We start from the raw sequence: 23,306 nt of genomic DNA, 5'->3' as shown, positions 1-23,306 counted from the left end.
AATCATCCCAGAAAGAAACCCCATACCCATTAGTAGTCACTTCCCATTCCTCCTCCCCCACCCCAGCTCCAGACAACCACTCATCAGTCTACACTTGCCTATTCTGGACCTTTCCTATAAATGGAAGCATACTGTTGTTGTATGTGGCCTCCTTTGTGTCTGCCTTCTTTTACTTAGCACATTTTTAAAGTTCATCCATATTGTAGCATGAATCAATACTTATTATAGGTAATTGGCTATTTATATGTCTTCTTTAGTGAATCTTTTGCCCCTTTTTATTTTTTTAAAGATTTTATTAGAGAGCACGAGCAGGGGTGCGGGAGGGTCAGAGGGAGAGGGAGAAGCAGACTCCCCGCTGAGCAGGGATCCTGCCGGGCTCATTCCAGGAGCTCATTCCAGGGGCTTGATCCCAGGACCCCAAGATCATGACCTGAGCCAAAGTCAAACACTCAACCGTCTGAGCCACCCAGGCACCCTCCTTTGCCCTGTTTTAAATTGGATTGTCTTTTTATTGTTGAGTTGTAATAGTTCTTTACTGTTCCTATAGTTTGCCTTTACAAAAATCATACAATAGGTAGACTTTTTGTGTCTAGCTTCCTTCACTTAACAAAATGCTTGTGAGATTTATCTGTTTTGTTGTATATTTCAGCAGTTTATTCCTTTTTGTTGCTAAATGTTATTCCATTTTATGGATGTACCAATTTGTTTATTCATTCACCAGTTGATGGACAATAGGTTTCAACTGTTAAGAATAAATCTACCATTAAAATTCATTTACAGGTCTTTGTGTGAATATGTTTCATTTCTCTTGGGTAGATGCCTCGTGGAATTACTATTAAAAATATACTGAGAAATATAAAAATAATTATTGGGTGTTGAATTTTTCAAATGCTTTCTCTGCATCTGAGATGGTGTTTTTTCTGTTGTTTTTTTTTTTAATTAAGACATTATTTTGTTTTTTAGTCAAGAAAAGTATGTGTCAAAATACCTAGAGAAAAACAGCAAACACTTGAAATGTATTTTGACTGCCTTATATGAGAAATATTGTTTGTTTAAAGCTTAATAGATACTTGAGTATGACTATATTATTGAACAGTAAAATTCGGCTCAATGTGTGTGCTTTGTTAAAAAAAAAAAAAAAGACTGGGGACACCTGGGTGGCTCAGTCGGTTAAGCGGCTGCCTTCGGCCCGGGTCATGATCCCAGGTTTCTGGGATCGAGTCCCACATCGGGCTCCTTGCTCAGCAGGGAGCCTGCTTCTCCGTCTCTCTCCCTCTGCTTGTGCTCTCTCTGTCAAATAAATAAAATCTTAAAAAAAAAAAAGACTGTCTACGTAATCTTAAGTTTTGAAATAAAATAGTATTTTGGGACGCCTGGGTAGCTCAGTTGGTTGGGCATCTGCCTTCGGCTCGGGTCATGATCCCTTAGGATGGAGTCCCACATTGGGCTCCTTGCTTGGCAGTGAGCCTGCTTCTCCCTCTGCCTGCTACTCCCCCTGCTTGTGCTTGCTTGCTTTCTCTCTCTGACAAATAAATGGATAAAATCTTTAAAAAAAACACAACAATATTTTCATCTTTCACACTAATTTTGGTATATTTAGTATTATACTTAAATGATAATATATTATATTTGGAATTGTATTTTCTGCTTTTTGAGTAGTTAGAATCTTTATTTCCTGGATATGATTCTTATATTCATTAAGTGGTTATTTCTCAAATTTTATTAAGCCATTATTATTAAAGAAATCTCATTTTATATGACAAGAATAGTCATTCAAATTTATCTAAGCCAATTTAATTTATGCTAATTTCTATAAATTTTTTTAAAATGAGAAATTATTTTACCTATATGTGGAATCTAAAAGACAAAACAAATAAACAAAAACCAGGAACAGACTCATAAATACAGAGAACAAACTGGTGGTTGCCAGAGGGGAGTGGGGTGGAGGCATGTGCAAAATAGGCAAAAGGGATTGAGAAATACAAACTTCCAGTTATAAAATAAACAAGTCATGGAGATGAGGAGTACAGCATAGGGAATATAGTCAATAATATTGTATTGTATTAACATACGGTGACAGATGGCATAACTACATTTATCATAGTGAGTATTGTGTAATCTATTGAATTATCAAATCACTGTTTTTACTTAAAACTAATACAGTGTTGTATGTCAACTATACTTCTGTATGAAAAAGAAATTTTAAAGATTGAGAAATAAAATTTGTAATTACACAAAGACCCTTTAATGGGAAAAAATTATTGGTCAGCAAGAGTATATTTTGGACTCAGTAAGGAAGCATCTGGTTGGGAAAACATGTTCTGCTTCAGGTCTCTAGATTTGGCTCTTCAAGTTGGCTGACCCTCAGAAGTAAATGTTTACCCTTCAGATTTTCAGACTGCCGTTTCCTATTTTAACTTCTGTTTAGAAAAAAACTTAAATATTTTTTTCTCTGTAGTTATATAAAACTGGTATTTATTGTTTAGACACCAGCCTCTGTCAGTAACATTTTAAAATGTTTGCAGCTTGGCAATTTTAGATATATTTGAGCCACTAAAAAGTCAGTTTTGTATATTGCCTCATCTTTAGATATATAACAATATTAGGATTTGGATTGTGAATATATATTATGTTCTTTTAGATCTGGTCTAATCTTCTAAACAATGAAGGTCACATTTTAAATTGCTTTTATGCTGTTAGGTTTAGTACTAGAATATTAATAGAGTAGATTCAAGTTGTATAAAAATTATACAAATATTAGGTTTATAAAAGAAGTAGGAAAGAAGATTTATAGGTGAATTCTTCATTGACAAACTTGATTTGTTTTATAAAATGATGATTAATTACTTTCACATACTTTTATATACATTTACATTTATTACACATAAATAATACAGAAACCCCCTAATTATGAACTGAATAGGTTCAGAAAAGCTTGGGTGAGTCCAAAATAATCCTTCGTAAGTGAGTACTAGTACTTTCATTTCATGCAGGCAGAGTTGGAGTGAGTTTGGTCTGGTATATAGCTTTATTCACATTTATGAGAGTTTGTAAGAAGTTTGTTAGAAGTTTTTTTGTTTTTTGGGTTTTTTTTTGGTAAATCAGTTCTTTTATGTTTTCTTTGAATTTGGACCTTATGGACCTACACTATGGAAAAAACAGAACTCTACAGAGTATTAGGTAAGAAGACACTTTCTTTTCTTCATTTCAGCCATATAAAGTTGCAGCAATCCATAGGATTAGAACCTAAAGGAAAATTTTGGGTAAACAGGTAAAATTTGAAAATAATGCATGGCTTTAATTCTGTATCTTTAGCTTACTGATTTCCTACTAAACAATCAGCTTTATTCCTGATGAAGTATAGAAAATGCTAGCAGTCACTAAAATCTTTTTGGATTTTCTGCAGGATTACTTTTTTGGGGTAATAAAATTATTAGGATTCTAAAGTATACTAGTTAAGAGCAAGTTTAGTTCAGATTGAAAGCATTTACTTTCTAAATAATTAATTTTCATTTTATATAGTAGATCAATAAGTGCATTACCAAGAAGTATGTAAATCATATAACTTCTCCACAGACTTACAGTATAATTTTAGAGGTGCTTTCTTTATAGTTGACACCAGTGGAACCAATTATTTCTTTTTTGGCTGATTAGGCTGCTCCTATCCTCAAGTAATGAGTGCATTGTAAATAAGAGAGCACGTTTATTTTGTTTTTTGTTTTCTTTTGTTTTTTTTGAAGAGAGCACATTTATTTTTTTTATTTATTATTTTTTTTTTTTAAAGATTTTTTATTTATTTATTTGAGAGAGAGAGAATGAGAGAGAGCACATGAGAGGGGGTAGGGTCAGAGGGAGAAGCTGACTCCCCGCTGAGCAGGGAGCCTGATGCGGGACTCGATCCAGGGACTCCAGGATCATGACCTGAGCCGAAGGCAGTCGCTTAACCAACTGAGCCACCCAGGCGCCCCGAGAGCACATTTATTAAGTGAACAATAATTTGTATTTGAGAAAGCTCCAATATATGTTTTATTAATAGCCTTCTGTGAGTGCTGTTCTAAAAAGAACAATTTGTGAAGTAAAAAGTATTCATGTAGACACACAAATAATAGTTTTTCTCAGCCATCATAGATATTTACCTAATTTTTACCATAAAATAAGTAATACATCCATAAAATATCCAAACAGTACCAAGGCTGTACAATAAAAATAAGTCACTTTTTACCTCAGACCTCACTCCTGGTTTCCCCATCAGAGATAATCACTATTTTTAGTCTCTCATATTTGCAAGGATAATTTCTGGAATGATACATAAGTATACACATGCCTCTTTTTACACAAAACACATTATATATGCTTCTGCTTTTCATTTAATACATCTGAGTTCTATGTGGAAATAGTATTTAAAAAATAATTTGTAGTTCTTTAGAATCTTCATATATGATAGCTTATAAAAATCATAGTCATTTGAAGGTTTTAACAACAAAATACAAATTCAATTTCATCTAAATGGAAAATATATGGTAATCATGGCTACATAGATAGCCCTTTAGGTATATTTTAAAACACTTGTGACATCAATATCTAATTTAATGTCTACCTATAAAATAGTGGAGAAATCTAAGTTTAAAGTAGATTTCATATGCCTGTCACTATAATCACTTAGCACTGTTTACCATAAAAATATACTTATGTCTAATGCATCATGATTTTTAATCCATTTTTGTTTTTCTCTAATTTATACGCTTTTTCAGAACCAGGAATTAGGTTAGGACTAGCTGTGATGTTTATAACAGAGAATGGAATTCTTAGGTCCTACTCTCCTAGCTCTACAGTTAAACATTAGGAAGTACTCAGTAACCTAATAGTATTCATGTCTGGTAGATCATTTTTATTTAGCTGTAATCAAAAGGAATAATGTTTTACTTTACAGTTGGAGTTTATTATTAGAAGCATTATTAGCCTGCCCTACATAATTATTTTGTTGTTTATAGTGAGATGGTATAGGATTTAGAGCCAGACCAACCTGGATTCAAATCCTGTCTAGACCTCTAATATTAGCTCTGTGTTACTAGGCTCCCTTCGAAATCTTAGGTTCTTTATCAATACAATGGTGATAATACTACTACCAGTAAATTGCTGCAATCAACATTCTTGTATGAATAAATCTTTTTTTGTTTGGGTGAAGATATTGCTGTGGACAGAGAAATTTATGGGCCAAAAGACATATGCAGTTTAAATTTTGATAGTGGCTGAAACTCTAAAAAGACTATCCCAATTTCTTTTTTTTTAAATAAAATTTATTTATTTAATTTTAGTAATCTCTACATCCAGTGTGGGTCTCAAACTCATGACCCCGAGATCAAGAGTCGCATGCTCTTCTGACTAAGCCAGCCAGGTGCCCCAGGACTATCCCAATTTCAGTGTCACTAACTATATGACACTGCCATGTACCCTCTACAGAATGGAGGTTTTTTTAGTCTTCAATTTTTGCCATTCTTATACTTATTTTTAAATGTTAGCCCTCTTCTAGTCTCTTTGACCTCTGTATCAAATCTGGTGGTATCTTAGACATTAGAATAATATATAGTAGCCCAGGTCATCTTATTGTTTAGATTCTTCTCTTAATAGCTATTCATATTTTGGGGCACCTGGGTGGCTCACTTGGTTCAGCATCTGCCTTCTGCTCAGGTCATGATCCCAGGGTCCTGGAATGGAGCTCTGCGTGGGGCTCCCTGCTCAGTGGGGAGTCTGCTTCTCTCTTCCCCTCTGCCCCTCCCCCACTCGTGCACATGGCTCTCTTTCTCTCACATAAATAAAATCTTTTTTTAAAAAGAGCTATTCATATTTTTATGTAGCCTATGTATTTGTTAGTGTGTGCCATTTATAAAAGAGATTCCTTGAGGGCGCCTGGGTGGCTCAGATGGTTAAGCGTCTGCCTTCAGCTCAGGTCATGATCCCAGCGTCCTGGGATCGAGTCCCGCATCGGGCTCCCTGCTCCTTGGGAGCCTGCTTCTCCCTCTGCCTCTCTCTCTCTCTCTCTGTCTGTCATGAATAAATAAGTAAAATCTTTAAAAAAAAAAAAAAATTCCTTGAGTCAAGGTTTTATATGTATATTTTATATATGTATATGGTATATATATGTGTGTATATATATATATTTTTTTACACTCTATGCATTTTTAGCAGATTACAATTTCAGTTAATCAGAATTTCCATGGCTTCTCATTAGTTTGTGGCATGTACTCTGGTTACTTTAATTCCACTATAACCAGAAAACCTTTTTGTTTAAATATATATTAATATGTTTTTATTTCTTTGCAAGTACAAATATACTCTAATATTTAACACCTTGTAGGTGCCTTGGTTTATCATTCTGAATATTCATTATCATTGTATAGGCTATAGATGTAGAAGATCTAAGCTCTTAGTATGGACTAAATCTATACTATATATATATAATGGAAGGGAGAAGTTGTGGTTCACTTTATTTTCGTAGTATTTGATTCTTACTCTTGAAAAGAAAATACTGGAAAATTCCATTCAAGTTTTATTCTAATTTTTATTGCATTTCTATTTGAAGTTTGTTAATTGTTTGTGAAGTACTATTTCAGTCAGGGGCATCCTTGAGCTTTATGAAAATAAGGTAAAAGATGTGATAATGAAACACAGAATCTTAAAATACAGGTGTTGCTGTGTCCTGCTTGGCAAGCCAAGTTTGGACTGAATTTTCATTCTCATTTTTAGCTAAGTCCACATTTAATATCTAAGACCATTTTATGGTCACGTGGTTTTCTGTGACTTTAAAGAGCAGGAAGGCTTATCTGGTCACTTTGAATCACAGAGATTTAGGAAGTAGTTGGTCAGCATGTGTTGATGGCTTTTGCCCAATAGCTTCCATATTTCTTTTAAAACTTAATATAGACTCTAATTAATGTTCTTTTTTGACTAAGAGGCTTATTTTGGATCCATAGCTCTTAAGTTTATCAATTTGTTAAAAAAAATTCTTGAATATTGTTACAAAATATGCTATGACAATTAGAGATATGTAAATGGACTCCAGTAAGGGCCTGACTCCTTGGGGGACTCAGTAAATGGCCAGTATTGTTTTATTATACATACTAATACTGATCAGTAGCACTGTGGAATTTATAGTTTGTCTAGAACCTTGTGATATATGCGTAATACTGGCTCCTCAGAAGGGCTTCATATTAGGACCCTGCTTGTGATCCTGATTAAGTCTTAATACTTTTTTATAGAATCCCAAAACAAAAGAGCAGATTGAAAATCTGTTACGGAATGGGATGAACAAGGAGCTGCGAGATCGTCTTTGTTGCCGAATGACTTTTGGGACTGCAGGACTTCGTTCTGCTATGGGGGCAGGATTTTGCTATATTAATGACCTTACAGTAATACAGTCAACACAGGTAAGTATTACAAAGTACTATATGTATACTTTTTATCACACTATTTTTTGGCTTTTTAAATTAGGTTGTGCCTTTCTAAAAAAAAACAACAACAACAAAACCCAAACTTTATATCTAGGAAGGTACTTTCTTGTAAATAAAAAATGTAGAATAAATGCTGACCTTTGGTCTTGCACAAGATTTATCTTAGAAGTCATTTGTGTATCTTCAAGGTTATAGACTAACTTTCTGATTAAGAGTCCTTTTGGTGACCATTGTCAAACTCTTGACAATGTTACTTTGTGTTTGAAATCAGGAAATGGATATTGACATTTCCAATTAATACAAAAAACAAACTTAGAAAAAAGAATTATTCATTTTGGTATATGGCCATTGATAAAGGTTAACCAGAGTATTTGGAAAATGTAGTTGAAAATATTTCTCTTTGATGTGGTTTTCCATATGCACAAGAGTTCTTTAAGACAGTGTTCATATCCATGAGAGTTCTTTTTTTTTTAATTTAAATTCAACTAGTCAACATAGAGTACATCCTTAGTTTCAGATGTAGAGTTCAATAATTTGTCAGTTGCATATAACACCCAGTGCTCATCACATGCCTTCTTTAATGCCCATCACCCAGTTACCTGCCCCCCCCAACCCATCTTTCCTCTAGCAACCCTCTGTTTGTTTCCTATAGTCCATGAGAGTTCTTTAAGACAGTGTATGATATGATACAATTTATTTCTCTTAGAAACAGATTACTTCTTTTTCTAGTGAATCATTCCCACTGATTCAAGGAGAACTATTCTTTGAGGCTAAAATGCATTTAGCATATACTAAAAATAGTTCTGGACTAGAGAATTGCTCAGTAGATATAATTCTAATCAATACTGCCAAACAGTAAATCATCCTTAGCCTTGTTCTGAGGGAATTCTCTAAAGGCAAAGGCTAATGCAGGGGATGGGGAAAAAGGGACAACAAGATGACTGAATAGGTAGGATACCTGCCACTTCTGTACCCCTGCCCCCTTTCTTTTCCTCATCCAGAGATGCATCAGGTCACTCTTTTTAATAAATTCGTCGTTTCCTTGTAAGTTTTCATTTTAAAGGAAGATTCCTTGACTTTACAAAAAGGATTGGAGGAGGTGTTTGAAAGTCAATTTCTATGGAAATGTAAATTTTTACTGGAGTTGAGATTCCATTGTGTGAAGAGGAAAAGCCTAATGGAATCTGATTCTTAAGCCCTAGCCCTTTTCAGAATCTAGGTACACGGGGATAAGATAAGGTAGATTTTTATACCAGATAATAGTAGGAAGTTCTGTGAGATTTTAGGACAGCATCATCTTTAGAAACAAATAAATTGGTGAAACTGACCAATGTGGGCTATATTAAGCATGTGTTCACGTGCACATACCCACACTCGCACACACACACTCATAGGGAGCTCATAACCAGAGTACAGAGGTGCAAGAGCACCTGACTGGGGATCCTAAGCAGCCCAAGTTTGGCCACTTGCTGCTGACAAAATCCAAAGGCAGAGAAACAGTGGCGGTGAAACAAGAAAGGAATTTATTTCAGTGAGGCCAACACCGGGAAGACAGTGGACTTAACATCTCAAAGACTGTCGGGCGCCTGGGTGGCTCAGATGGTTAAGCGTCTGCCTTCGGCTCAGGTCATGATCTCAGGGTCCTGGGATCGAGTCCTGCATCGGGCTCCCTGCTTCTTGGGAGCCTGCTTCTCCCTCTGCCTCTCTCTCTCTCTGTCTCTCATGAATAAATAAATAAAATTAAAAAAAAAAAAAATCTCAAAGACTGTCTCCAAAGTGCCCAAAAAACCTTCTAAGTTTATATAAGGAAAGTGTAGGACAAAAGTAGTGGGTATGTGCAGGTCGGCAATAAAGGTCAGGTTAGTCATTGTCCTGGGGTCCCTCATGAAGGGTCTTGCTGACATTATTGGAGGGGTAGGTAGTTTTGGTTCCCATCACAGGATGCTTTGCCAGCCGGGTCTTTTGCCTGATTTAAGAGATAAGCTGGAAAGAAGAGCTTAGATAGTACAGATGAAGGCCAAAATGGAGGTGATTGAAGTTCTCTTTCAGGAGCAGGTTGGAAAGAACAATTATATTTGAAAGAGCCATGAAAGAGGGGTCCGAAAGTCACTAGGGCCTCATCTGGTGCTGCCACATAGTGTCTTAGCAGTGCCTGACATACAGTAGGTCTTCAATAAATTAGAGTAACTTAGTTTTAGTTGAATGAATGGCCTTGGGCAAGTCATTAAGTGGAGCTTCAATCTTATGCTACTCTTTTTTTGAAAAGATGTTGAAGGACAGACAAAAATAGAAAAAGTATCTTCATTTTTCTTTTCAGGGTTGTAAGGATTAAATGTGGCAACATTTGTGAAAGTGGTTTTAAAGCACTATTACAGTATGAAGTGTTATTTTTAGAGATAAAAGCATTTATTAAAGTTAGCAAATCATTCATAGGATACTTAAATGGTTCTAGTTTATTTTTGTGATGATTTCAATATTAAATACTTCATTTCTTTTTTTGTCACCATTGACTGCAAATTTTCCTAGTTCATGAAATTTTCTTTCTGTGAGATTTTAAAACTAAGGAATTACAAATGGGATCAGCCATCTATAGAAATGTTCTAATGGGTGGGATGCCTGGGTGGCTCAGTCAGTTGAGCATCTGCCTTCAGCTCAGGTCATGATCCCAGGACCCTGAGATCGAGTCCTGCGTCGGGCTCCCTGCTCAGTGGGGAACCTGCTTGTGCTTGCTCGCTCTCTTTCTCTCTGACAAATAAATAAATAAAATCTTAAAAAAAAAAAAAGAAAGAAATGTTCTAATGGGATGCCTGGCTGGCTAAGTCAGTAGAACGTGCACTCTTGATCTTGGGGTTGGGAGTTCCGGACCCATGTTGGGTATAGAGATTACTTAAAATCTTTAAAGAAGGAAGGAAGGAAGGAAGGAAAGGAAGGAAGGAAGGACAGAAAGAAATGTTCTAATGAAAGTTTATGTTGTGGGCGCCTGGGTGGCTCAGTTGGTTAAGCGACTGCCTTCGGCTCAGGTCATGATCCTGGAGTCCCGGGATCGAGTCCTGCATCGGGCTCCCTGCTTGGCAGGGAGTCTGCTTCTCCCTCTCCCACTCCCCGTTTGTGTTCCCTCTCTCGCTGTGTCTTTCTCTGTCAAATAAATAAATAAAATCTTTAAAAAAAAAAAAAAGTTTATATTGCTGATTAAAAATGTTTGTGTCATAAACAAGTCAAATCTTTTGGTTGGCTTCAGTGTTATGATTTAGCAGGACCTAAAATGGTCAAAATTCTGTTGTCTACAGCCTTAAGGCAAGATTTCTTTTGGTTCTTCTAACAATTTGTTTTTAGCATACTGACTCTCTTGTCCCCTCTTTTTTCCCTAACGTTTTATGTATTATATTGGCTTTCATAGTTACTTAATTGATATTTCTGTGGTATTAAATGTGTCTGAAACTGGAGGAAATAAATGTTTGTCATCTCACATCTGAGGATTGAACAGTATTGTTCCCACACTGGTAAACATGAGCATAAAGGCGGAAGCCAGTTCCCTTTGAGCCGATAAGTTGCACACTACACATAAAAAATAATAGATTTTAAGTTGTGGGAAATGCAGGTATTAGTCAGGAACTAATCTTTTGTGTTTATCTGCTTCAGGGAATGTACAAATACCTTGAAAGATGTTTCTCAGACTTCAAGCAGAGAGGCTTTGTTGTTGGGTATGACACCCGGGGTCAAGTAACTAGCAGCTGCAGCAGCCAGAGGTACAGTGTGAATTGTTTGAGAGATTAAGTTGGGTTGGAATAAAACCTTAAAAAAAATTAGTAGTAAGCTTTCTGAAACAGGAAACTGTCAAATAGAAATGTGATCACATGCTAATGTTTATTTTAGAGCTGGACTAGAAGCATTTTAAAGGTTGAATTATAACCTTTAGCTCTTACAGGCAGGATTAAAATTTTTAAATATTTAGGGTTAGTATTTAGAATGACATCATAGTTTATGTTATGATTTTTAATATTTTGGCCAACGTATTGGGTAGGAGTGATTGTATAGCTTGTATTCTCTCATTATACTCACATTTAATTAGTTTTAGGGTATTTTCATACATAGGTAATCATGAGATAGTGATACTTTTTTTTCAGGGTTTAATTATGCATTTTTGTTGATCAAAGTCTCTTATTTCACTTTCCTCCATTCTTTTTGCCTTTTGTGGGTTTTATTTCTTAGTAAAGGAGGAGGAAAAAGGAAGAAATTAAAATATCAGTTCTATTTCTTATTAAGTTCCTTTTTAAAAAAATCTTATTTCACATTTTTAAGTTGGAGCATGAAGCCTAAATAACCAGTGATTTTAAGAATTGGCTGTATTAGGCTACTACATATTCAGAACAATTATAATATGAAACATTTATTTTGTGGAGGGTTGGGTTTTAAAATGTATGGTAAGCTAAGGACTAAGTGAAATCTCTGTCTCTCTTTTTTTTTTTTTTTTAGACTTGCTAAACTCACTGCTGCAGTCTTACTGGCCAAAGATGTTCCTGTGTACCTTTTTTCAAAATATGTTCCTACACCTTTTGTAGTAAGTGTGACATGTTATTGATTGTACAGTTTGTTGCTCTTAAAACGATTTCTTAATTCAACTGGGATTCAAATCTTTGTCATGCTTATAGTTCTATATTAAGTGATACGAAGGACGAAAGGAAGGAAAACAAATTTTGCTCTGAGTTTATTTTCATTCAACAAGCATGTGTTGACCCACCAAAGATTTTAATCTATAACAAGATGACAAGGCCACAGTCATGGTCTGATATTTTAATACTCTTCTTTCAGAAACTGGCTTATCGAGCAGATAAAAATGGCTAAGGAGAGATTTGAACATACTATTAGCATGCTTGATCTGAGTGGGGGGGTGTGCGTGAAGATACTGCATTCAGTAGGATATTCATTCTTATCAAGCAGGGTCAAAAAGGAAATTTCCGTAAACACCAGAGAACTGCTTGTCAAACCATGGTCCTGGACCTCAATGCAATGAGATCAGAGATAAGAAACTCACAAAACCCCGTATGTTTGGAATTTTTAAAATATAAGTAATTCCTGGATTAAGGAAGATATAATAATGAAGATTAGAAACTACAGGCAGTCCTTGCTTTGCATGGTATTGCTGGACTGTAAAGATAACTATAAGCTGAAACCATGCACAGTGATCCTTAATAATCAATGGGAAAATTACAACTGTTCTGTGAACTTTAAAGTTTTTTGTCAAAACATTAAGAATACCCTATTCTTGGTTTAAAATGTCCAAGGGAAAGAAAAAAATAGTAAAATTAATACTTATTTAGTACACTATAATTAAAACATTAAAAACATTGAGAATAAAGTATTTTATTTCTTGGTAAAAAATTTATCAAGAGTATGAACAGGACAGGGGCATCTAGCTGGCTCAGTTGGAAGAGCATATGACTCTTGATCTTGGGGTTGTGAGTTTGAGCCCCATGTTGGGTGTAGAAATTAGATAGATAGATAGATAGATAGATAGATAGAGAAAGTATACCTTTGGGGCACCTGGGTGGCTCAGTCGTTAAGCGTCTGCCTTCGGCTCGGGTCATGATCCCAGGGTCCTGGGATCGAGCCCCACATCGGGCTCCCTGCTCACTGCTTCTCCCTCTCCCACTCCCCCTGCTTGTGTTCCTGCTCTCGCTATCTCTCTCTCTGTCAAATAAATAAATAAAATCTTTAAAAAAAAAAAAAAAGAAAGGATACCTTTATAACAAAAAAAAGTATAAACAGTATGTGCTTTTTGTTTTATAACTTAATATGAGTGAGCATCCTTTCTATGTCTTGGTGAATTGTCACATTCCCTTATAAGTTTGGATCAGCTTCCCATATTTTATCCATTGTACTTTCAATGTTACGATTTTTCTCTGAGAGTTCCTTAATGTGAAATTTTTTTGCTAATATCACTTCCCCTGGGACATCTTCATCCTTTTCATCCCAACCACATTCCTCATTTATATCCATATGTTCACCTACACTAAGCTCATCTGGGTGCACATCTAGAGTCTCTTGAATGACAGCTATGTCAACATTCTCAGCTATGTTTTTCTGTAATTCCATTTATGTTTGATTCAAATTCCCCTTCCATTGTTGTCACTTTTTGTTCTTTTTCTACACTGTCATCTTTTTTGGCCAGTTCCTTCTTTCAGTTATCCATTTTTGCAGACTATCCCATGGATTTATCACCAGGAGTTAAGGAGGCAACACAACTACATGCTTTGCTGTCTGTTGAGAGCTGATAACAGATGCACAGATCACTGGCAGACTTTAACAGAGTGACATGATTGGTCACCGATCATGATGGATCTCTTATATACATACATATTATTTGTGGACTGAAGAGGTAGCAAGTTTGCACTTGATACAGTTTCTCACAGTTAATATACCATGGTAACTGAAATTTGAATGTGTTGTTGGGAGACTGTGTTGTTGGGTGTTATTTAACTAAAATATGGTATCAGAAATTCATGTGTATTGGAACTGCAAAGCAAGGACTACCTGTATTTGAAACTGAGCCACAGTGAAAATAATAAATAGCAAAAATTATAGACTATAACTAAAGCCCTACTTCAAGGGATATATATATCCTTAACATATTAGAAAAAGGGAAGATGAAAAAATAACGAGCTTAGTATGTTATAATCAAAATAGACTAAATCTAAATAAAGTAAAAGAAAATAGTGAAGGTCTGAGGAAAAAATCAATTAAATAGAAAAATTTTAAAAACAGGGTATGACTAAAAGCAGAAGTTGACTCACTGAAGAGACTAATAAAAATAGACAAACCTTTGGCAAGGATGCTCAAGAAAAAAAGACAAATTAAAAGGGAGCATAATACATACAGTAGAGATTAAGAAAACCACAGTATTCTGAACATAATGCAAATAAATGTGAAAGCTGAGATGAAATGGCCAATTTCCTAGAATAATTGATACATCGAAACTGATAAGAAATAGAAAACCCGAAGAGACCTGTAATCATTAAATAAATTCAACTGGTATTTTTTTTTTTTTAAATCTTCTCAAATTAAAAATGGCAGGTACAGGGCGCCTGGGTGGCTCAGTCGTTAAGCGTCTGCCTTCGGCTCAGGTCATGATCTCAGGGTCCTGGGATCGAGCCCCGCATCGGGCTCCCTGCTCGGCGGGGAGCCTGCTTCTCCCTCTCCCACTCCCCCTGCTTGTGTTCCCTCTCTCGCTGTGTCTCTCTCTGTCAAATAAATAAATAAATAAAATCTTTAAAAAAAAAAATGGCAGGTACAAATCATTTTATAGGCAAGTTTTCTCAAATGTTTGAGGAATAGATAATATCTCTATAAACCATTCTAGTGATTCATTGGAAATGTGTTGAGTGGCTCAAAGAATTGAAGGAATCACTAAGCAATTAGCTCTAATGAATGACAGAAAACAGAGAGGTTCCAGGAATCTAGACCATGTCTGTAGGATTCTGCCATTGGGTTGCCAACTTCAACTACCATCAATTCCTGTGTGTTGGCCTTCCTCTCTCATTACAGGTAGATTTGCTGTAGTATGTAGGGAAGATATTTTTAGTGGTCCTCCTTGGCAATTCTCTTTGACTAGCTGCGGAAGAAACATCTTGGGGAAGGACTCTGACCAGGCTTGGGTGGTTATGAGCCAGTCTCTGAATCATATCATCAAGGGAATAAGTTACTCTGATCAGACCTGGATCTTTTGTTCCCTATGGCCAGGAGAAGAGAAATCAGAAGTGATGGTAGAAGGGTAGGGGGTATATCCTAGGCTGACAAATAATAGCTACTACAGAGAAAAAGGTAAATCCAACCTGGGAATTAACTTTGGGAGAGAAGGTGGTGACTTGACCTATTATGTTATAAAGGTCATGGAGTATATATAAAGATCTTCAAATTGGAAGTCAGTAGACCTATGTTGTTCTACCCTTGAATCTTCTCCCTTACGATTTTATAATGTGTAAAATATGATGGATTAGATGATTCCTAAATTAACTTCCAACACTAACATTTTTAAGATTATATTCATCACTCATATTTCTAGAGTCTGGCATATAGTAAGTGTTCCTTAAATATCTGTTAAATAAACAAAAGAAAAAGAAAAGTTTATAGGACTAAGGTAAATTAGACTAGGAGGAAAAAGCCATTCAGTCTATCAGTTAGGTGGCTATTGGTGACCTAACAGTTAGATGGCTTTAGCTATATCGTACCCAGTGTATCTGGAGTTGATTGTTGAAGTTTTAGGCTATTTATGTCTTAATGTCTTCTCCTGCTATTTACTCAAGGTTATTCTTATGTCAAATGTGTAAGTAGCTGGAGAGCAAAATGGAATTATGGTGTTACTGTTTTTTTCAGCCATATGCAGTCCAGGAGCTCAAAGCAGTTGCAGGTGTGATGATTACTGCTTCTCACAACCGCAAAGAAGATAATGGATACAAGGTAAACCTTAGACTCCTGATCTTTGCTTATTTCACAGTTCTTATTTTTTTAAATAATATGTGCTGAGTATATTCTCATCGCTGAGGAGCAGGCTTAGATGTTGGGGACAGGCAGATAAAAACATGAAAGCCAGCCCTCAAAGGATGTTTCCCTAATGACCCTTATTACTTCTCAACATGGACACTATGAAAATCTCTTCAGTGGTCTTTTTGCTTCTAGCATCTTCCTGCCCTTGATTTCCCTATCCTATCCCCAAATTCACCCTGTCTGTCTACCATTTTAGAAACAAAATCATATTGTACTGTGAACTTAAAGAATGAGAGTTTGCAGGAGGAGAGCCAGAGGAACAGTACCTTGATCTTACTCTCCTTTCCCTCCAGTCTTCTACTGGGATGCCCCATTGGCCATAGGATCCATGTGATGTGTCAGCATCCATGGCAGAAAGCAGGGTGGAGAAGGGTGAAAAATGGCAAACAGAGGATACAGCACATTATTGAGCCAGTGTTTGGAGCTCCTGGGTGATGAGTGCATGGCCTTATATTTGTTTTTCTTCTTGTATGGAAGGTCTTTCAGGTACACTGAGCTCTGTTTTACTAGGGAAAAGAATATTTAATACTAATTTAAGATTTGGGCCCTGGCTAGCTAAATGGGTAGTGTTACCATGCACAGAGGCAAAGAAGAAACGATTATTCAGTTTGGGACATACTAAGTTTGAGGTATTTGTGGGTCAACCAGGTAGCAACACCCTGTAGGCAACTGGATATATAGATCTGTTGCCTGGGGGAGAAATCTAAGCTGAAGTTACAGATTTGGGGGCCATCATATATATTAGAACATGTAAGGGTATTTGGAAGTCTTTTACTCAGATAAGTGGCTTATCTATCAGATAAGATAGATAGTAGATAGTAAAAAACAAGCCCAAAAGGGATTGCTAGGGAATATCAACTTTAAGGCAAGGGAGAAAGAAGAAGTGCTGGAGATAGGAGAAAGACCAGGAGAGATCAGTGCCATCAAAACCAAAGGGAGAAAAAGAGAATTGCAGGGAAGGAGAAGTTGACTGTCAAAGAGAGCTGACAACCCAGATCTCTCCTCTGAGCATCAGATCAGACTCCTAAATCCAGCTGTGTCTACTTGATATCCATTGGGATGTCTAACAGACATTTCAGAACTACTGTCTCTAGAATAGCGATCTTAATTCCCCCACAGCCTCTCACATACACACCCCAATGTGTTCCTCCCCCATTCTTCCTGGTCTCTAAATTGGCACTACCACCCACCCAAACAAAAACGAAAAATTATTCTCGATTACTCCTTTTCCTTTGCTCCTAACATTTAACCCACAAACAGGTTCTACAAATTCTACATCTAAAATGTATGTTGAGGGGCGCCTGGGTGGCTCAGTCGTTGGGCATCTGCCTTCGGCTCAGGTCATGGTCCCAGGGTCCTGGGATTGCACCCCATGTTGGGCTCCCTACTCAGCGGGAAGCCTGCTTCTCCCTCTCCCACTCCCGCTGCTTGTGTTCCCTCTCTCACTGTGTCTCTGTCAAATAAATAAATAAAATCTTTTAAAAAAATAAAAGGTATGTTGGGAAATGGGAAAGGTTCCATGATACATAAGTCATTTCTCATTTACTTTAAAGAATTTTAAAAAGAATAAAAATTATGGGAGACTTTATTCGTTAACAGTGGGGTAAAGAGCTATATACATGAAATGAGTCATATAAAATTAAATGAAGTGCAAATAAAAGCACTGCTACTAGAAGACATTCTGGAATGGTTGTTTAATAAGGGTATTATCCATTTGATCTGTAGCAAATGTGATTTTATTTTTGAAAAGAAAAGAAAAGCAGTGTGTTTTACTTTTTTTTGTTTTCTTTTGCTTAAGCACTTCATCAATTGCTTTATTCTGTATCTACGAAGTAATCTGCGATCTCCTTTGTTCTTTTAAAATTTTGATTTGTTATAAAATTGCCAAATAGAAGTGTTTCAGATATATAGTTTGTACCTGTATTTTTTATTTTATTGCCTCATGTTCTTGTAAGTCATTCTTAATTGACCGATGATTGTAGACCTTGCCTGAGTATTTTTTCTAATAAAACAAAGCAAATCACATTTAGCTTCAAAAAAAAAAAAAGAAGTATGTTGGAATGTGTTTGCTTCTGCTCACTTCTTCTGCCTCCACCATTCCAAAGCATTGTCATCTTCTGTCAGAGCTGCAGCATCCTAGCTTGTGTCTTCCCCGCTCCCATTGTTCTTCCTAAAATCCATTTTCGGGTTTACAGGACTGTCTCCTGCCTACCTCTCCAACCTCATTTCATTCATTCCTGTCCTCACTGCGTTCTATCACACTCCTGCTTCTTCCTGTTCCTTCGTCCTCCAGTCCCTCTCCCATCTCTGAGCCTTTGTAAATGGTTTTGCCTCTGCTTGCATTGCTCTTGCCTTCATCTTGCAGATTTATTTACATCCTTCAGGTTCCTGCCCAGATGTTATTTCCTTGAAGAGACCTTCCCAGGCCACTTATCTAAAGTGGCTTTCCTCAGTGACTTTCTCATCATCTTGTTTATTTCCTTCACAGAGCTTATCACTGTTTCTGATTATCTGCTATCTTGAGGATGAATTGTTTCTTTATTGACTTGTTTGTTTGACCTTCTCCAACCCTGTTCTCCAATATAAACTCATGGGTGAAGGGACTTAGTCTGTTTTGATGTTCATTGCTGGTAAACATATTTGTCACATAGGAAAGCCTCAAAGGTTTTTTTTTTTTTTTCTTAAAATATAAGCACAAGGTAAAAAGGATAAAAGTTAAATAGTATATAAACAATGAAGAGTATCTCTCCCATTCCTTTCCCCACCCCCCGTACCCCATTTCAGAAGCAAATACTATTTCTGGTTTTAGTTACCCCCCAGCACTTGTAATCATATATCTATTTGTCACTCCCACATTTTTTTTCCATAAATGGTGGAGTACTATATGGAGTGTTCTGCGCCTTGCATTTTTCACACAACAGTATGAAACAGTCTTAGAGATCATTCTCTCAATCAATCAATTGATAGGATCATTCATCTTTAAAAATCTATATAACAAATCCTGATTTATTTTATTTTATCTTTTTTAAAGAATATGTATTTGAGAGAGAGAGAACACAAGCAGGGCAGAGAGGAACCAGAGGAAGAGGGAGAAGCAGGCTCCCTGATCAGCAAGGAGAGAACACATGGGTGGGAGGAGGGGCAGAGAGAGAGGGAGAGAGAGAGAGAATCTCAAGCAGACTCCAGACTGAGCGTGGAGCCCCACATGGGGCTCAGTCTTATGACCCTGAGATCATGACCTGAGCTGAAATGAAGAGTCGGACATTTAACCGACTGAGCCATCCAGCCTCCCCATAATCCTGATTTATTTAACCAATCCTCTGTTGGTGAACAGTTCATTTATTTCTGATTTTCTGCTACTTATAAACAGTGCTACAAAGAATGTTCTTCTACATGTCTTCGTTCATATGTGCAAGTAGATTTATATAATAAGTATAGAATAGTAGTTAGGACTATGGGTTGGGTTTAAAACCTAGCTGTAGGACGCCTCGGTTAAGCGTCTGCCTTTGGCTCAGGTCATGATCCCAGAGTTCTGGGATCAAGCCCCGCATCTGGCTCCCTGCTCAGTGGGGAGCTTGCTTCTCCCTCTCCCTGTGCTGCTCCCCTTGCTGCTCCCCCTGCTTGTGCTCTCTCGCTTGCTTACTCTCAAATAAATAAATAAAATCTTTAAAAATAAATAAATAAACCCTGTCTGTGCCGCTCAGAGCTTTGTGACCCTGTGCAAGTTCATTTCTCTGTGCTTTAGTTTCCTCATCAACATACTAGGGATAATAATAGAACCAAGGTTACAGGGTGAGAGTGAGGATTAAAGGAGATATTGCATGAAAAATGCCTAGTGCCCAATAAATGTTAGCTGTTGCTTTTATTCTTTTCATCTTATATTTGCATTGTTCAATATCCTAGCCACTAGCCACCTATGGCTATTGAACATTTAAAATATGACTAGTCTGAATTGAGGTGTACTGAAAGCGTAAAATACACACCAGATTTCAAAGACTTAGTATGAAAAAAGAATGTAAAATATTTAATGAATTTTATATTGATTACATATTGAAATGATAATATTTTGGCTATATTGGGCTGTATGAAGTATACTACTGTTAATTTCAACTGTTTCTTTTTATCTTTTTTAACGTGGTTACTAGAAAATTTAAAATTGCATAAGTGGCTTGCATTTGTGGCTCACATTATATTTCTATGGCACTGTTGATCTATAGGATAAATTTCTAGAAGTGAAACTTTTGAGTCAAAGAGATATGAAAGAAAATTTGTCACTCTCTATTCAAGGTGGTTGCACCAATTGATACTCTCACTAAGAGTGTATGAGGGTCTTTATCCCATACCTTCCATATTATCATTTTGGTCTTTGCCAATCAAATAGGTGAAAATGTTATGTTTAATCTGCACCTGTTTTATAAGTAAGGTTGAGGATCTTTTCATTTATTTGCATGATATTTGTTTTCCCTTTCCTCAGATGTCTGTAAAAGGTTTTGTCCATTTTTCTCTTGGGTTGTTGCTCTTTTTCTTGTGATCTGTGGGAACTCTGTATATGTAAAAAATAGCTCTTGGTCATCTGTTTTGCAGGCATTTTCCCCCCATATCCTCATTTGACTTTGACTTTATTTATATTTTTCCATGCATGGTATTATGATATTTTTTCCATTTGGGGAAAAAAAAGTTATTTTGGCATTTGTATTGGTATCATATTTCATTTATAGATTAATTTAGGAAGCTTCAATATTTTTATAATATTTTTTGAGTCTCTTTATTCATGAACAGGATGTATCTTTCTGTTCTTTCAAGACTTCTATTACATACTTCAGTAACATTTTAAATAATTTTTAATAGGTCTTTCATATTTCTTTTAAGATTTTTTTTTTTTTAGAGAGAGAGAGCGGGGGAGAGGGAGGCACAGAGGGAGTGTGAGAGAGAGAATCCTGAACAGACTCCATGCCCAGCATGGAGCCCAAGGTGGGGCTTGATCTCACGACCCTGAGATCATGACCTGAGCTGAATGAAATCAAGAGTCAAATGCCTAACCAACTGAGCCACCCAGGCGCCCCTTTTCATATTTCTTTTAAAGTTTGTTTATGGGTATGTTTTGTTGCATGGATTTTTCTGTTATTAAATCAGATAGGGATTGTTTCTGCTACAGGTTTGGAAAACCCACAAAAATGGTTTAAGCTGATAGGAGTTTATTTTTCACACATAAAGTCCAGAGGTAGGTGGCTGCTGGCAGGGTTCTGTAGCTCAGTGTTGTTGGGCCTTTCATCTCTGCAGTTTTTTTGGCCTTTCTTTCAAGTGTGAACATCGTATAATGGTTGTACCTCTAGGCATCATATCCATATACAAAGGCAAGAAGAAATGGGAAAGGAGAAAGGCTAGGCGTTTTTTCTCATGTTTTATAAATTTTCATTCATAGGCCTTTAGGGCCTATGGATAGAATCTTTATTGTGCCTTGGAATGTGGGAACATCACTCAGAGCAGTTTTTGGTTGTTTTTTTAATTTTTGCAGGAACCAGGAGTTTCATTGACTGGGAGCACTTTCTGTGTTAACTGAGACCTCAGATTTGAAAGTTTTTAATACCCCAGAAGAATAGACATGCTTCCTCAACACCTTTCTATAATTAGTGGGCAGAACTTCTATTCTGTCTTTCCACTGATGGCGGGGGTGGGGGTGGGGGGAGTCTCAGATCTCCCAATTTCCTATGTTCCACATGGGCATTACAACTCAAAAACCAGATAAATGGACAGTTCCCAAACCCTGGGCAGTCACACCATCAGCTCACAGCATTATGTCACTCTGGTTTTCCTATTTTCCCATTGCCTGGAGTTTCCCTTTTCTTCTTATGAACTAAGCTATGCATTTTAGATAATGTTTTTCTGACATTAGCTAACATTTTAAGGTGTTTGTATAAAGAGTAAGAATTTTCAGGTCATCTAGTCTACCATCTTGTTTGGCACAGAGCTTAGTACATAGTACATATTCAAATTTATTCTTTCCTTCATTCACAAGGCAAAAGAGGGTAGTCCTGTCATATATATGGTAGAAGTCATTATAGATATTCTATAAGCAAAGTCCCTTCTAACTTTGAGATCCTATGAATTATAGAAATACATTTTCTTGCTTTTCTTTGTTAACTGTTTCTAATGTCTTGTTGATCAAGCTACTTGGCAAACTGACAGCTTAATGGAATGTATTTTCATTCATTAAGTACTGAAAACACATATACTGAAATGTATATGTAATTAACATGCCAATTATCTTTCCTGATACAGACTTTATCTGGTGTGACATATATTCTACTTTATATCTGAAAAATAATTTCTTCTTTATTGCAGAACTACTTTATAATGCTAAAATTTTATAGTATCAAATTTTACGGATATCTATGATTTCTTAGATTATTTTTAGTATATAGTTATAGATCTAAGAGTATGATTGGATACTATGGCATATGCATATTAATATGTTGTCATTAATGATGCCCTGATATATTTTACTTGTGTTGTTATTAAGGTATACTTCTAAAAGTGAAAATAATACATGATCATTTTTTTAATTTTAATTTTATTTTTTTCAATTATTTTTTTTTTAATTTTTAAAATTTTATTATGTTATGTTAGTCACTATACAGTACATCATTAGTTTTTGATGTGGCGATCCACGATCCATTGTTTTCATATAACACCCAGTGCTCCATGCAGTACATGCCCTCCTTAATACCCATCCCCGGGCTAACCAATCCCCTTGCCCCCCTCCCCTCTAAAACCCTACTTGTTTCTCAGAGTCCATAGTGTCTCATGATTCATCTCTACCTCCGATTTCTATCCCCCTTCATTTTACCTTCCTTCTCCTAATGTCCTCCATGCTGTTCCTTATGTTCCAATAATAAGTGAAACCATACGATAATTGACTTTCTCTGCTTGACTTATTTCACTTAGCATAATCTCCAGTCCCATCCATGTTGATGTAAAAGTTGGATATTCACCCTTTCTGATGGCTGAGTAATATTCCATTGTATATATGGACCACATCTTCTTTATCCATTCATCTGTTGAAGGGCATCTTGGCTCTTTCCACAGTTTGGCTATTGCAGACATTGCTGCTATGAACATTGGGGTGTATATGGCCCTTCTTTTCACTACATCTGTGTCTTTGGGGTAAATATCCAGGAGAGCAATTGCTGGGTCATAGGGTAGCTCTATTTTTAATTTTTTGAGGAACCTCCACACTGTTTTCCAAAGTGGCTGTACCAACTTGCTTTCCCAACAACAGTGTAAGAGGGTTCCCCTTTCTCTACAACCTCTCCAACA

At 36.3% G+C, this 23,306-nt stretch overlaps 1 protein-coding gene across 5 annotated transcripts in view; it reads left to right on the top strand.

Annotated features, from left to right (window-relative positions):
* Positions 1-23,306, top strand: part of PGM2L1 (phosphoglucomutase 2 like 1) — a 104,091-nt gene that overhangs the window by 62,489 nt on the left and 18,296 nt on the right. For all 5 annotated transcript variants that reach the window (XM_081798823.1, XM_081798822.1, XM_081798821.1 and 2 more), the window contains 4 exons: positions 7,257-7,424; positions 11,088-11,194; positions 11,922-12,006; positions 15,819-15,902. In XM_081798823.1, the coding sequence (XP_081654949.1) occupies positions 7,302-7,424; positions 11,088-11,194; positions 11,922-12,006; positions 15,819-15,902 (399 nt within the window). In that variant the 5' untranslated portion in view covers positions 7,257-7,301. The remainder of the gene's footprint in view (positions 1-7,256; positions 7,425-11,087; positions 11,195-11,921; positions 12,007-15,818; positions 15,903-23,306) is intronic.

The sequence above is a fragment of the Leptonychotes weddellii genome, chromosome 11 (assembly GCF_054177405.1).
Source record: "Leptonychotes weddellii isolate Sample4059 chromosome 11, ASM5417740v2, whole genome shotgun sequence".
In the NCBI taxonomy this organism is placed as follows: Eukaryota; Metazoa; Chordata; class Mammalia; order Carnivora; family Phocidae; genus Leptonychotes; species Leptonychotes weddellii.
The sequence above is the reverse complement of the archived record's forward strand: the minus strand, read 5'-3'. Positions and strand labels throughout refer to the sequence as shown.